The sequence below is a fragment of the Ahaetulla prasina genome, chromosome 16 (genome assembly GCF_028640845.1).
Source record: "Ahaetulla prasina isolate Xishuangbanna chromosome 16, ASM2864084v1, whole genome shotgun sequence".
NCBI lineage: Eukaryota > Metazoa > Chordata > Lepidosauria > Squamata > Colubridae > Ahaetulla > Ahaetulla prasina.
The window spans coordinates 6,120,912-6,136,336 of NC_080554.1; the positions used below are offsets into that span (position 1 = coordinate 6,120,912).

Genomic DNA, 15,425 nt, shown 5'->3' on the forward strand with positions numbered 1-15,425 from the left:
GAAGGAAGGAAGGAAGGAAAGAAGAGAATTACCCCCAAAATAGCCTCTCCGTTTCCATGGCTCCAGACAGAGGACATCATCGGGAATTTGACACCGTTTCAAAGCTGCAACATTAAGGTTTCCCAGCCAACAGGAAGTAAAGAAATTCTAAGACTCGAAATCCAGAAAACGCAGGGATTTTTGTGTGTGGGGGGGAAGAGGAGAGTCTATGACAATTCACCGCAGCCAACTTTCCATGGCCAACTTGCCGCGGGATAAGATTCACAGGAAATATCAAAGAACTAGTAGAATGCAATCATTAAGGAAAGGATGCAAAAAAGACGGACAGAAAGAATGAAATGTGCATGATAGAAAAATACATCTCAAGCCAGAGACCGGAACAAAGAAAACGATGAACATCCAGTTAAAAATTCTAGAATGTAAAATAATAAATAAATAAATAACAATTTGGCACCCAGTCTGTCAGTTACACACGGCCTAACTATATTATAATATCAATCCATAAACTGTGAGGCCCGTAGTCATTAAATACTAAAATGCAAAAATAAAAAATAGTAATGCAAAAGGCTTTGCGGACAGTAGTTGTGTAAAATAGCTACGGTGGATTAATCACATGTTTCTCAAGTCCCAAAACAGTGACAAGGAAGGAACAGCCTTGTTTAGGAAACTTATGGATAACGGAAAATTGCAACACATCATTTATTGTCCATAAAGGCAAAGAAACTGACTTTTTTTCCCCCTCTCTCCAGAAATCTGATCTGAGCAAAAATGAAGCAATTTCGCTCCGTTGCTTTCAACCAGACAAAAATGAGCTTTAACGTGAGCTGAATATCCCCCGCTGTGACTGGATAACTCCCTTAGAATAAGATAAGAGTTTATAAAGGACACCACAATTAATCAAATATCACAGTCAGCTGTCTACTTATGTTTGCTTGTGTTTTACTGCGGTGACAAACTGCCACGAACTGTGGGGAGGTGAAATGAAAGAGGGAATGCTTGGGGAAATGAAAGTAAGTGCAGTATCTCCTCGAGATGCTGCTTCAAGGTCACCCAGCTGGAAGAAGGAGGGAGCTACATACCAAAATGTGCTTGGATTGACCGTTATGAAAACATCTTGCCTGAAACCGACTGGTTATATGGAGGTGGGCAATGAGAGACAGTTAAGGGAGGGTCTGACAGTCCCCTATCACTCTGGCATCTCCTAACTGTTCGATTCAGGCAGGATTTGGAAACCAGGTTTCTTTTAAACTCTGTTACCGGCATACCATCAAGCTTCATTTGTTCAGGGCAATAATAATGGATGACAGCCAGCAAAGCAGCTCCATCGCTACAATCCTTCATCAGGTCTTCAAGTAACGGGAAAAAGGGCAGCTGTCGGCTCGAGAGATGATCTCGGCGGTAACGTACCTGAGGAAGGAAGGCAGAACTTGTGAGATTTGCCATCCCGTTTTTCATTCATTCAGACCTCATGGGGTTGTTGTTGTTTTTTCAACCCATGACTCTCGAGGTTGATTGTGATTGGCCCAAAGACAGCCAATGAGATTCCAGGCTGAGTTAGAACACAAGTTTCCCCAGGGCTCTTCAAAAAAAATATTTCTGCCCTGATTTAAACCAGCAACTTTCTATTTTACAAGGTGTTTATAATCAGGGGTGAAATGTAAAATTTGTTACTACCGGTTCTGTGGGCGTGGCTTGGTGGTGGTGGTGGGTAATGTGACTGGGTGGGCGTGGCCAACTTTTTCTTTTTACTTTTAAAAGCATTTTGTTTAATAACCTCTTCGGCCAAAGAGGCTGTAGAAAAATTGCTTTTAAAAGGTTCTGAGGATCCCAGCTGAGCTGTGCGATCATCAAAGGCTTTTTTTTTTACTTTTAAAAGCATTTTTTCAGCCGAAGAAAAAATGGTTTTAAAAGTAAAAAAAAACAAAAAAAACCCTCTGATGATCACGCGGCTCAGTTGGGCATGGGCGGGGGGGGGAGGGATTTTTGCTACCGGTTCTCCGAACCACCCGCCGCCATCGCTACCAGATCGGGCGATCCGGTCCGAACTGGGAGCATTTCACCTCTGGTTATAATCCTTTTGCTGGTACAAGCATTTGGTTTTGTGAGCACTTGTTTGCTAACTTTGGATTCATCTTTCTAAAGACCGACCCTGCACAAAAGCCAATATTCTTAAGAATACTCTTCTTTCTAAGCTAATATTCTTAAGAATACTCTTCTTTTTACGCTAATATTCATAATAAACACACCGGGGGGAAAAATACGAAGGCAAAAGGTTTGTAATCATCTAATTAGTATTTTCATTACAACGGTATGTCTCTTTTTCCACCCACTATCAACAAATACTAATTTAACTATTAATCGGATCCTTGGTGCTCCAAATCAACAACTTACTTCACTTGTAAGTTATCTCTGACAAAATAATTAAGGCGACCATTTCCAGCACACAAAGCCGCCCCACAGATTCTTCGCACATTATCGAAATATATAAATATATTAATTTAAATATTTAAACTTCAAATAATATTGCAAAAAAAAAAAAGATGCAACGGAAAACTCCGCCAGTTTAGCAGAAAAAGCACAATAAGTAAAAAAATAAAAAAAAATGCAACACTTCATAATATTATACTGAGCTCTTACAGCCTTTTAACTGATACTTACCAGAGCTATAACCGCTTTTCTCGAGAATAACCCAAAACATAAAACACAAACTTGCCATTCAGCTAAGTAAGGCCACCATGCCTCTCCGTATGAAATATTTGAGGAAAGCCAAAGCTGAGAAATTATTTTTGCCAATCGATCTTGCCTGCTTGGAAGCTGAGCAGAAGGGAAAATGCAACGTTGCAGAAGCTGCATCGAATTCCAAAATTGGCTATCCGCTAGGCAAGAGGTAAGAGAAGCTTTGCCCAAATCTCGAAATCGTATTGCCAAAAAGAAAAAGAAAAAAAAAACTTTTAATCCACGGGACAAAGGTCCCCTACGAACATTTGAATTGTGACACTCTTTTGCGAAGGGCTTGCTTTTCATTCGGCATGAGGCTTTCCCCAAATTGTTGTGTAATGTGAACCGTACTGTAACGTGGAGCGTTAAGTCACTAGATGCAGCATGTGCTTCGTAATTGGCAATCAGAAATCGTATATAATTTCGATTTAATCATCTTTTAACAACCCCATAATCCCTTGCGGGGTGGAGTTTGGGCAACTGAACGGAGCTAGCGGTGTGTATACTGGCCGGATGCCCTTCCTGTGGCCAATGCAGAGTTTTGTTCAGCGGATATATTCTCACTGTGCCCAGAGAGAGAAATATCTGTCTCTACCTAGGATCGAACTCACAGGCTCCTGATTGTGAGGCGAGAGCTCCACAGCTATCTAAGTGCTATAGACCAATGCATTTCTGCAAAGCCACTAGGGCTTCCAACAATGGTTGGAAACTAATCAAAGAAAGAAGCTAATTAAGGAGAAATTTCCCAACGGTAAGGACAATTAACCAGTGGAACAGCTTGCCACCAGAAGTTGTGGGAGCATCACTGGAGGTTTTTAAGGAGAGTCTAGACATTCTCTTATTTAAAATAGTATAGGTTCTCCTCCTTGAGCAGGGGGCTGGACTAGAAGACCTCCAAGGTCCCTTCCAGCTCATTCATTCTAATTCTAATCCTAGGTGAGAAATTTACCTTGACATTTTCTACACCTTTGGTTGATGCGAAACAAACTCTCGAAGAACGAGACTGGAAGGAATGTCTATATTGAAACCACTGTTCTCAGAGAGAGAAATACCTGCCTCTACCTAGGATCGAACGCACGGCCTCCCGATTGTGAGGCGAGAGCTCTACCCCTAGGCCACCGCGCCACCCATATAATTTCAATGTAATGTTACGTTAAATCTTGAGCACAATTATTTCCCACAGTAAGGTGAACCGGTGGGTTTAAAGTCCTCCCTCTAGCCCTTTCGAAAAGCAAAGCCTTCCGCTGAATCCTGAACTCTGGACTTCATTTGGAGAAGTCTAAACCGTATTTAATTTTAGCAATCATAATGAACCGGAAGGGCTTTTGCATGGGGGAAGAGGCGGCAATCTTTTTGCACACTACCGAATATCTTTCGGGAGGGACAGAATTCGCTGACCTCTGCGCGAAGTCTTTTTCTCAGGAAGGAAAGGATTAATGGGCCATTTTAGCGGCGCATACATTGGATGGCATCGCCGTGCTAAATAAACTTTTTAAACCCGATGTTTACAAGCTGGAGGTGGCCTCGGGCTGGCAGTAACTTTTCAAAAAAAGCCCTCAACCACCGCTTGCTATTCTTAATTAGCATCATTTCCAAGCCAACGTTTATGAAACCCTAAGCATTCTGTGAATATGCCATAGGGCAGCTACCTAACTTCCAGTTAATTGAGCAAGTGGTAGGCTCAGCAAAGACTAGAGAGAGAGTGAGCGGGATGGAGAAGGACCACGTTGAAATAGCCCCTTTGTCCATCTGCAAATATTGTGATGGAGCACAAGGAAAAAGCAACTCTTAGGGTCCGAGTGGGAATCGGTCTTAACAAAACACGAGCGTTGTTTTTTTGTGCAAGAACTGTACATTTAGATCTTAGAAGGGAAATTGAAGGTCTTCTAGTCCCTGCTCAAGGAGGAGTCCCTATACTATTTCAGACAGGTGGCTATCCAGTCTCTTCTTAAAAACCTCCCGTGATGTAGCACCCACAACTTCTGGTGGCAAGCTGTTCCACTCGTTAATTGTTTTCACTATTAATTTCTCCTTAATTCCAGGTTGCTTCTCTCCTTGATTAGTTTCCATCCATTGTTTCATGTCTTCTGGTGCTTTGGAAAATGAGTTGACCCCCTCCTCTTTGTAGCAGCCCCTCAAATACGGGAAGACACCTATCGTGTCACCCCTAGTCCTTCTTTTCTCTAGACTAGCCAAACCTAATTCTTGCAACCGTTCTTCATATATATTTTGCCTCCAGGTCCTTAATCATCTTAATTACCCTTCTTTGCACTTTTTCCAAAGTCTCAACCTCTTTTTTTTTTTTTTAATGTGGTGACCAAAACTGGATGCAGCATTCCAGGTGTGGCCCTACTAAGGATTTACAAAGTAGTGCTAATACTTCATGTGATTTGATTTTGATTTAGTGGACCAATATAATAATATGCAGGAATTTAGAGAGGGGGGATGGACTTTTACAACAAATACCGTACTTTTTGGAGTATAAGATGCACTTTCCCCCCAATAAAAGAGGGTGAAAATGTTGGTGCGTCTTATATTTGTTTTTAAATTCTTTTTAAATTTGCTATTTATTCTTTGTATTTTAATATGGCTGTAAACTGCCCTGAGTCCTTCGGGAGAAGGGCGGTATAGAAATTAAATTATAAATAAATAAATAAATAAATAAATACACCGAATACGGCCGTTTTTGGCCTCCCGAAACCCCGCCTGGCATGTCCCGTTTTCACCAAAGATGGGGGCCTTTTTTGCAAAGACGGGATGCGCAGAGGGTTTGGGAGGCCTGCAGAGTGGTCCTGGGGGCGAGGGAGGGCAAAAACTTTTTTTTTTTCTTGTTTCCCTCTTCGAAAACTTGGTGCAACTTGTACTCCGGTGTGTCTTATATCCGTAAGATACGGCAAGTTTTCCAAAACAAGCTATGTAAATCCAAATATACTGATCAATTCCCTTATTTTCAGGGAAGGAAGCCCAAATTACTTTAAATTGACCAGCTTCACACCTTAATGCTTGCAAAGAAGGAATCTTTCGAAATGGAACGGACAATCTAGAGTTCCTGTGCTTTTCTTTCTAGACTTTCGGCATCGGCGACCGTGAAATCGACCTAGTGATGGATGCTACCATGTTACAGTACGTAGAATCGTGAAATGAAATCTTTAAAAAGTTTTCTTTGTTAAAAAAAGAACGCCCGGAGCCGAGAAAACGTTGCGAACGGTGGAAGGCGGCGCTTTGAATGGAAGCAAATCAAAAAGACCGATGGAAAGCCAATGGGTTTTAGTGGATGACAACTCTTCATACAGAATTAATTTGACTTACAGGCACTAATTTCCAATACCATTTTGAAGGAGACTGGTTCGGGAAGCAGGGGGACGGAAAGGTGGGAACAGGAGAGGAACATCATCAGTGCATGTTACAAGCAAATTTTACGTGAACCTCACCCAGGCCATGCTTTCGTATTGACACGGGATAGATTTTTTTTTTAAAAAAAAAGATTCAAGAAACACATCTTTAAGAGGATTTGCATGCATCGAGATCTCTTTAGGAACTCGTTTTATAAAGCCCGACTGGGCGATATGAAAATTCGACAGCAGCCTTTTCCACATCGGTTAAGAATATCTCGGCAGGACTTAAGAAATGCACGCCCACTGTGGCATGCTTCGTGCTTCTCAAATATTCTAAGGCTGGAAGGGCGACGGCACGTGTTTAGTTTAACGTCTGGTACTTAAAAGGAACGAAAGAGGGGAAGGACTGTACACATGCACCCCCAATTCTTCTGAATAATTCTATAGATCAGTGGTTCTCAACCTTTTCTTCACCGCAGGCCCCCTTTAAATACCTTTTGTGGCCACCGACACACACCCCCCCAGGATTTAAGATTGAAATCATATTTCTCCAAGCCTTTGCAGGGCCCCTGTGACACCCAGGTGTCTGTGGACCACTGAGAAACCACTGCAGGATGCTACTTTCCTTAGCGCTTGAGAAGATCCAAACGGCATCAAATCGAAGGGCTGTTACAAATATAAACCTACAAGGTCTTCTCAGCAGATGTTAAAAACTCCCACTCACCTCTGTGTCAAGACTACATTTCCCCCCCGCCCGCCCACCCAGCCACAAGATGAAGTATCAAAGCTTAAACGAGAGACAATTTTAAACAGGTATTGTTTAAAAAATATATATATATATCCGGAAAATATGACGAATAGAAAGTAAATACGGTATAAAACAAAACGTGGGACGCAAAGTAGACTTTTAAAAGCGGACTGTCATTGCAGCCTCCCAAGTCCATTCGTTTTGAAACCATGGCATCTCGGCAGACCTCTTAAGTATTCAAATCACGATAGATAGAAGAAAGAGAAAGAATGGATGGATGGATGAATGGATGGGATAGGTAGGTAGATAGGTAGACAGACAGACAGACACGTACATACATACATACATACATACATACATACATACCGGTAGATGATTGATAGAGACAGATAGACAGACTAGATAAATAGATAGATAGATAGATAGATAGATAGATAGATAGATAGATAGATAGATAGATAGATACATACATACATACATACATACATACCAGACAGACAGACTGACCAACCAGTAGATGGGTGGGTGGATGGATGGATGGATAGGTAGGTAGGTAGGTAGGTAGGTGGGTGGGTGGGATAGGTAGGTAGACAGACAGACAGACAGACACACAGACAGACAGAAAGACAGACACATACATACATACATACATACCGGTAGATAGATACCGGTAGATGATTGATAGAGACAGATAGACAGACTAGATAGATAGAGAGATAGAGATAGAGATAGATAGATAGATAGATAGATAGATAGATAGATAGATAGATAGATAGATAGATACATACATACATACATACATACCAGACAGACAGACAGACAGACCAACCGGTAGATGGGTGGGTGGGTGGGTGGGTGGATGGATGGATGGATGGATGGATGGATGGATGGATAGATAGATAGATAGATAGATAGATAGATAGATAGATAGATAGATAGATAGATAGATGGATATAGGAAGGAAGGAAGGAAGGAAGGAAGAAAAATTAAGAGCACTGGAAACAACAAAGCAATTTTGTAGAAGAGGTACAAGACAGGATAATAAATTCTACTGATCTAAGAGCAAAGGCAGATAGAAAAACAATAAGGTTTGCTTCCAAGTGACAGCCCCCGTGAATCAATTAAACGTCCCATTTCATCTAATGTGCTTTACCTTTTGATGACCTGGGCTTTCCAGTAATTGCTGTTTTAATTTAATCTCCTTTTCCGTGATCTCTCTCATTTTTAGGTTCACCTAAAAGAGCAGAAGGTGGAGGGAGGGGGGAAGGTAATGAGGGCAACTGTATTCCTTTTCCCCGATTTTTGTTTTAACTGCCAAAATTCAGGGCTTTGTCATTTCTTCCTGCCTTCTCAATCTCCCCAGAGGGTATTCTGGCTATCCATAACTCTTGTGTGCTTCACCCTTTTTTCCTTACAACCCAATCCAGATGACAATCAAATACAATTGGCAGCTTCAAATTCCTAGCGATATAGATGCTCCAAATACACACACACACACTTACTTCAGATATAGGCACCCTCTCCAAGTCACAAATCAGCCCCCAAGCCATAAAAACAAAATTAGTCCCAGACCTAAGTAAATGGATTTCCAGTGTTTTATTTCCTACTCAATTTCTAATGCCTTTTCGAAATTAAGTCCGATATTTCTGGTTACGTACTTATTTTCTGAAATAAAAGCGCAAGAAGATTTTTACACTCTCAGTTTTTTTGCACCTCTTAACTCTCCTGCGCTGGCTCGTTTTATTTACCCAAGGTTTATGTTTATCCAAGCTGCTTTATTCATGCTGCTTAGAACCAAGGTTACTAGGAGCGCTTTTCTTCCCCCTCGCTCTCATAATGTTAGAAGACACGAACGGTACCCCTACTCGCAGGTTCCCCACACTGGTGTTCACTGAAAACCACATCAAACTGGCTTCACGATTTTTACCTTGTTAATCCAGAATATCATCGCATCCTCCAGATCGTAGGGCAACTCCTTCGAGGCACTGAACGTGGAAAAACACTTGACACTGGCCACAACTTTCTCAATGCTGATCATCTCTACGGTGTAAGCCATCATGAGCGCATCAATCATGGCCATGTGAGGGCTCTACAGGACCGAAGGGGGGAAACAAAACCAAAAAAACAACAACAACACACTGGGTTTAATCCGCTTCTTGAGAAGATTGAGAAATCTGGTGGCGCAACAGGCTAATGCAGCCTATTATTAACAGCAACTGCTTGCAATATTGCAGGTTCAAGTCCCACCAGGCCCAAGGTTGACTCAGCCTTCCATCCTTTATAAGGTAGGTAAAATGAGGACCCAGATTGTTGGGGGGCAATAAGTTGACTTTGTATATAGTATAAAAATGGATGAAGACTATTGTTTGACATAGTGTAAGCCGCCCTGAGTCTTCGGAGAAGGGCGGGATATAAATGCAAAAAAAAAATAAAAAATGGGGTTGGCCAGTTTAGGACGGGGGGGGGGGATCTACGAGGGGAAACAAAGACAACGAAAGGACGGAGTTGTGGAGCTCAACTCCTGGTTTTTTGTTGGGTTTTTTTTTTTTTTTGAAGCTCACCATTTTGATGGGCGCAGAGCTGAGATCGGATTCGGACACAGGGTTGTCATCGCTCTCCATGACGTAAATCCCTTTCCGAGAGAGCGCCTGGATGACCGAGTGATGTCCCTGCAGCGTCGCCACCTGGTCCCCTTTGAGGATGAGGCTGCAGACGCGGTAGTAGAGCTCGCTGGATAACAGCAGCTTGATGACAGGCGGTTTAATGTGTTCCTGCTCATACTGGTCTACATAAAAAGGATCCTTTAACTCCTCCGGGATGTTGTCTGACGGGAAAAAAGACAAGCGGGTTCAAAGAGAGAGAAACGGGCGTTGACCCCACAAAGGTTGAACAGCAGCAACTTAATTAAAGATAGAGACGACCAGGGGCAAAAAAAAATAAAATCCTTATTTGAAAGATGGCTGAAAGGACTAGATGTTGCTTTCTCAAAGAGCCGGAAATGTCGTTTTGGAAGACTTGCGGTAAATAATGCTCGGCTAACCAACCACAATATTTCTTATCAATCCGATCCAAAACTCAGGAACACAACTTCCCTTCAAAATGACTCTCCTTCCTCAATATCTACAGCGCATCTATCAAGTTGGGTCTTAAAAGGATTAGAACTCAAATCCTCAGATTTCTCAGTGAATACTCTAAAACCTCTGGGCCTCTGGTGGCTCAGACTGCTAAGACAGTCTGTTATTAACAGCAGCTGCTTGCAATTACTGCAGGTTCAAGTCCCACCAGGCCCAAGGTTGACTCAGCCTTCCATCCTTTATAAGGTAGGTAAAATGAGGACCCAGATTGTTGGGGGGGCAATAAGTTGACTTTGTATATAATATACAAATGGATGAAGACTATTGCTTAATATAGTGTAAGCCGCCCTGAGTCTTCAGAGAAGGGTGGGATATAAATGCAAATAATAAAAAAAACAAAACCATGCTGGGGGAATCTGTATTATTGTGTCCGTCCCATCCATCACCTCCTGCAGGCCCAATCAGTGGGAAATCTTGAAAGGCCACAGCTGTGATCTAATGGGACCCGATCGAAAGGAGCTGCTTTAGCAAACGGATCAGAAACCCATTTGGATCAAAGGTAAAACCAAAAGAAATATGGAAGGGCTGAATGCGTACAATTGCTGGAAGTTAGTGGCATATAAATTTAAATAATAATAGCAGTAGTAACAGTAGCCTGGAAGAGATACCGTGTTTCCCCAAAAATAAGCCCTCCCACAAAAATAAGCCCTCCCGGAAAATATTTAACCCCATGAGAAGCCGGTCCCCGCCATTTCCTCTGGTTAGGGAGACAGAGCTGGAAATCGGGTAAGACGGCAAAAGGATCCCCGTCTTGCTCTACGCGCCCCAAAATAATAAGACCTCCCCGAAAATAAGGCCAAGCGCTTATTTCAGGGTTCAAAAAAATATAAGACAGGGTCTTATTTTCGGGGGGAAAGACGGTAATGATTAGCAAACAAGGAGAACTCAGGCCCATCTCAAAGAAAACTGAACATTCCCCAGTAGCCATATTAATATGTGGCAGTAAAACAACACAGAAGCAGCCTGCAGAGCAAATTATAAAACTTAGGCGGATCGATAAAAGGCGATTTTCAAGGAACTTGAAAGGAACTTATCGTTCCTTGCGCTTCAGATGGGAACACGGGAACACGAAAGGGACGGGACAGCCTGCTCGTCCAAAGTTTGAGCCAAACGGCATCATTATTTGAATTTTGTTAATATTCCATTTTTTTTTTAAATTTTTGCAAGAGAAGACACAGCTCTCCCTCTTCCAATTCTTTCCCCCAAACAACTTGTTAGGCAGGGCTGGGATTTAAACAGAACAATCTAAAAAGTCACTTTCAGGGTGTCGTCCCGTCCCGTCCCGTCCCCCGCCCATTCTCATCCAGCCCTTTAAACAAGCACACTGGCTTTATCAAATCAAAACTTCAAAAACAACTTGCTAGCCTTACTGCATTTTGGTTGATGCCTTCGTTTACACATCTGTGCAAACGCCTGGCTTATATAATCTGTGCATGAATTTCGACACGGAGACAGGACTGCAACTGGCACGCCTGGACACCGCAGCAAGAAATGTAGTCCCTCAAAGCCAGGAAGGCCACCACACGGTGAACTAGTTCAACACCTTTATCCAGCTCTGCAGGCTTTCCCGCCGCCTTTTCGGGGTGGCGTTTCAGCTTGTTTGCCTTGTTTCATCCCAAAGAAACTGCTTAAGATATCTGTTCTCTTGTCCCACGAGCTCTCGTGTGAGTGCAAGACAGGATCGTACGTCATCACAAAATTACTGTCGGATACGCAAGGTGATTTGCTCTCAGCAGCCGTTCAAACGTTACAAAGTAGGCGCTGGAGGAAATCTTGAATTCGGGTGAGCTTGTACGGGTATCTAATTGAAGTAAGATCCTTCTGAAGTAGAATCAAGTCTGAAGGCTTGCAAAGATTTTTAGAAGAACTTTTAGAACACAGGGCCATAGTTTTATACTTTATGAAGGAGGGGAGAGATAAATCTGTTTCCAGACTCATAGAACTTCACCCCGGATGACATGAGTGAAAAGGAATTACGTGGTCAATTGGAAATGTATCCTAGTCTCTCTAAGAACTTTCTCAAGGTAAAAAGGTAAAGATTCCCCTCACACCTATGTGCTAGTCGTTCCCGACTCTAGGGGGTGGTGCTCATCTCCATTTCAAAGCCAAAGAGCCAGCGCTCTCCGAAGACGTCTCCGTGGTCATGTGGCCGGCATGACACAACACCAAAGGTGCACGGAACGCTGTTACTTTCCCACCAAAGGTAGTGCCTATTTTTCTACTTGCATTTTTTTTTTACGTCCTTTCGAACTACTAGGTTGGCAGAAGCCGAGACAAATAACGGAAGCTCACCCCGTTACGCGGCACTAGAGATTCAAACCGCTGAACTTTCGTTCGACAAGCTCAGCCACTGAGCCACCGCGTTCTCAAGTTAAAGGAATGCTAAGAAAATGGGTGGAATCCCCTTTAACCTTTCTGCCATAAACCAGATGAGTACAACAATATAAAACAAAGTTTCGCTTCAAATTGACAACACACTAAAGTCCCATACAGATCTATGCATTTAACCAAGACCTTTTAACACTGGGCAAAATTTACAGATTTCTCTTTTATTCTTCTCAACTCTCACCAAATCCCCTAGTAAAGTAAATAATTCAAATTTCAGCTTTCTTCTACTGCTCATTTTGTCCTAAATAGCAAGTCCTTAATTTAAGATACTTTTGGGGGGGGGGGGGAGAAGAAGAGACATAAAGCCTTAAAGCCAAACATCAAATCTGAATATATTTTTTTGCAATTGACAAAATGCAAACCGACAGAAATGAAAGAGAGTATCTCAAATAAAAGTCGGTGCAGCTTCCGTAGATTGACAGAAATTATACTAATTTATCGGGAAGGCAAGTCGGCCAATTATTTAGGGAACAAATCTGGAATAAAACTCCAAAATCCATTCAAGTGGGCTGTGTAAAATGAAGGTTCCTAACAGCGATCTGGAACCTCAACAGGTATGTTTAAAACTCTGCTAACATTCAAGCCTAGTTCCCATGGTAGGTAAACATAAACAACGTTTCCTGATGAGTGGCTCCAACTTACACACTACAGTACTGAAAATCAGATGCAAAATATCCCAGCAGACAAACCGTAATTATGAAGGGATACAAGCCTTCATCATCTTAACTGCTCTTGCTGACTATGCTGTGGCAGACTTTTTTTAAAACAAAACAAAACAAAACTGCGCAGGAAACTTTTGGTTAGCGTTCCTAATTTCAATCTAACACAATTCGTATAGAGAAAGGTACTGCACTAGGAGAAAAAAACAAATAAACCTGCCAGTAGAAATATACTGCATTTTAGCCCTACTACAAAGCAAGCCAATGTTAATTTGTGGAGCGTTTTTTTTTTAGATCAGTTGGCAAAATTAAAGAGGTAGATTAAGGGGATCCCTGTAACTCTGAATTTACGTATTTTCACGCTTGGTTAGAAGCGTCGTAATAATAAACAGCTAGAAACCTGTCCTCGAAAGATAGAAAGCAAGACATCAAAGAGGAGGAGGAGAATTTACTGCAATGCAAAACCCAAGTTGGCAAAAGCACCTTAGAGAGAAAGAGAGAGAGAGAGAGAGAGAGAGGAAGAAATTGGAAAGGTCCCAAAATGCACTTTCAGGCTAGCACAGGAGTTTACCAGCAAGATATTTTCCATCCTTAGCTTCCCTTTACTTTTATGCACACCGCTCAGAATCTCCACACATGGATGGGGTTTCATACCACTTTGTTCTAGAATTCAAATGCTTCTGTTTTGGGGTTTTTTTAAAGGAAGGTGACCGATTGACCTTCTGCATACCACAAGATTTTTTTTTTAATTTTTAAATCTAATTAGTTAGGAACCCTCGCAAACTAAGCAGCATGCATCTGCCAAAAAAAAAAAGAGAGAGAGAGGACGATGGCTTGCAGAGATAAAGTCCTACAAATGCTGGATTCTCACAGGCCTTTTTAAGTGATGTGTGGGAAGAGCACAGCTTGGCGATACACACACACACACAAAACCAAACAACGGCACGGCAGGGTGTTCTGCACTTAAAACTACAGGCCATTCACCACAAGGAAAGGGGTGTATACCAAAGTCTGGGCAAAGCATGGAAGAAAAGCAGTCCCAGGCGTTCGCCGATTTTTTTTTTTTAAAAAAATCATCATTCCAAACCCATTTCATGAGAAGGCAAGAGAGGAGGGGGTTGGGAAAAGCCAGGCTGGAGAATGGGAAAGGAAAGAGATAAAATAATAATGTTGCAACGGGAATTTGTTTATTTACTTATCATTATTTTTTTACCTATTCCATAAGCTTTCGCGCAGATCCACTGTAGATTAGCAGCTATTTTGGCTCGGGATGAATCATAGAGTTCCAAGGGCACAATCTCAGCGCCGCTATCCGCGAGAGCATCCATTTTTCTTCTGCCGTGGTCTCCACCAGCACCGATATCAACATCCACCATCTGCAATGACAACAATAACAAAAAAGAGAGAGAGAGAGAGAGAAATGGAACCTAACCTTTTGAAATGACAGTTTCAAAATTCAAACTGATTGTCCGGCAGGCGATTTCTATTCATCCCAGAAACTTTGGAGGGGAGGGGTGGTGGGTTTCCCCCCCCCTCCATTGTAAAGGTTCAATCATGGATTACAACAAAGCTCAGTTTGAAAACCACTCACCGCCGCCGCCTAAAACCTACAGCCCAGGCCTAGTGAGTTCTTGGAAGTTCTGCTATACAATCACACACACACACACACATACACACCCCATATACAAATCCTCCCCATCCCAGCTTAACAGGAACAAGAGAACTAGCACACCAACTCACTAAGGGTAGTTATGTTCATCTTACTTTACAAGATCCTGGCTCATCACTGTGCTTCTGCCCCAAATATCGGCTGCGATGAGCGAAGCAACCTGTAATAATACGCAGGGGGCCCAAACCCTTGGCCGGAATGGCAACATCGATCACTCGATTCCCCCGACGCCAAAATGACAGCAGTAAAAGGAAAGACTTGAGCAACACCCTGCTGTTCCCTTCATCCTTTTACTCCTAAGAGGGGATCAGCGGCTGGCTGCAAGGAGCAGATGCTGCAAATACTTTAAGCAAGACGATCATAAGCAAAGGAAGGGTAAAACCTCTTACCTTTTCTGCCGGCATGTTTGAAGAGGGGTGGTGGGGGGGGCGATCAAAGGAAAGGGGTCTCGATCCACCTTTCCTCCTAGGAGACTTGACTCCACACACACACACACACACCCCAAAAAAACCAAAGACAACAAAGGAGATCTTGACAAGATCTCCTTGCTTTGCATCCATCGCCTGGGTTCCTTTTCTTTTCTTTCTTTTTTTTTGCAATCTCACTAGCTCTCTTTCTCTCCCCCCACCTTTGCCAAAATCTCTCCTGCAAAAGGATAAATGCTGGTTCTTATTGTGATCACACCTTACGGCTGTCTCAACCGCTTTTCCATTTGGGAGGGGTGGGATCCTGTCTCCTTAAGAGACCTCACAGTGAGGGTCCTCGGGTGATCTC

The 15,425-nt window shown here is 42.5% G+C and overlaps 1 protein-coding gene across 4 annotated transcripts in view; it reads right to left on the minus strand.

The window, feature by feature from the left end:
• The window catches only part of CAMSAP1 (calmodulin regulated spectrin associated protein 1), a 35,770-nt gene that overhangs the window by 15,710 nt on the left and 4,635 nt on the right, over positions 1 to 15,425 (minus strand). For 3 of the 4 annotated variants that reach the window (XM_058159105.1, XM_058159103.1, XM_058159102.1), the window contains 5 exons: positions 14,196 to 14,358; positions 9,363 to 9,625; positions 8,729 to 8,890; positions 7,955 to 8,035; positions 1,266 to 1,407 (listed from right to left, as the gene is read on the minus strand). In XM_058159105.1, the coding sequence (XP_058015088.1) occupies positions 1,266 to 1,407; positions 7,955 to 8,035; positions 8,729 to 8,890; positions 9,363 to 9,625; positions 14,196 to 14,358 (811 nt within the window). The remainder of the gene's footprint in view (positions 1 to 1,265; positions 1,408 to 7,954; positions 8,036 to 8,728; positions 8,891 to 9,362; positions 9,626 to 14,195; positions 14,359 to 15,425) is intronic. The other variant, XM_058159104.1, reaches the window with a different exon arrangement.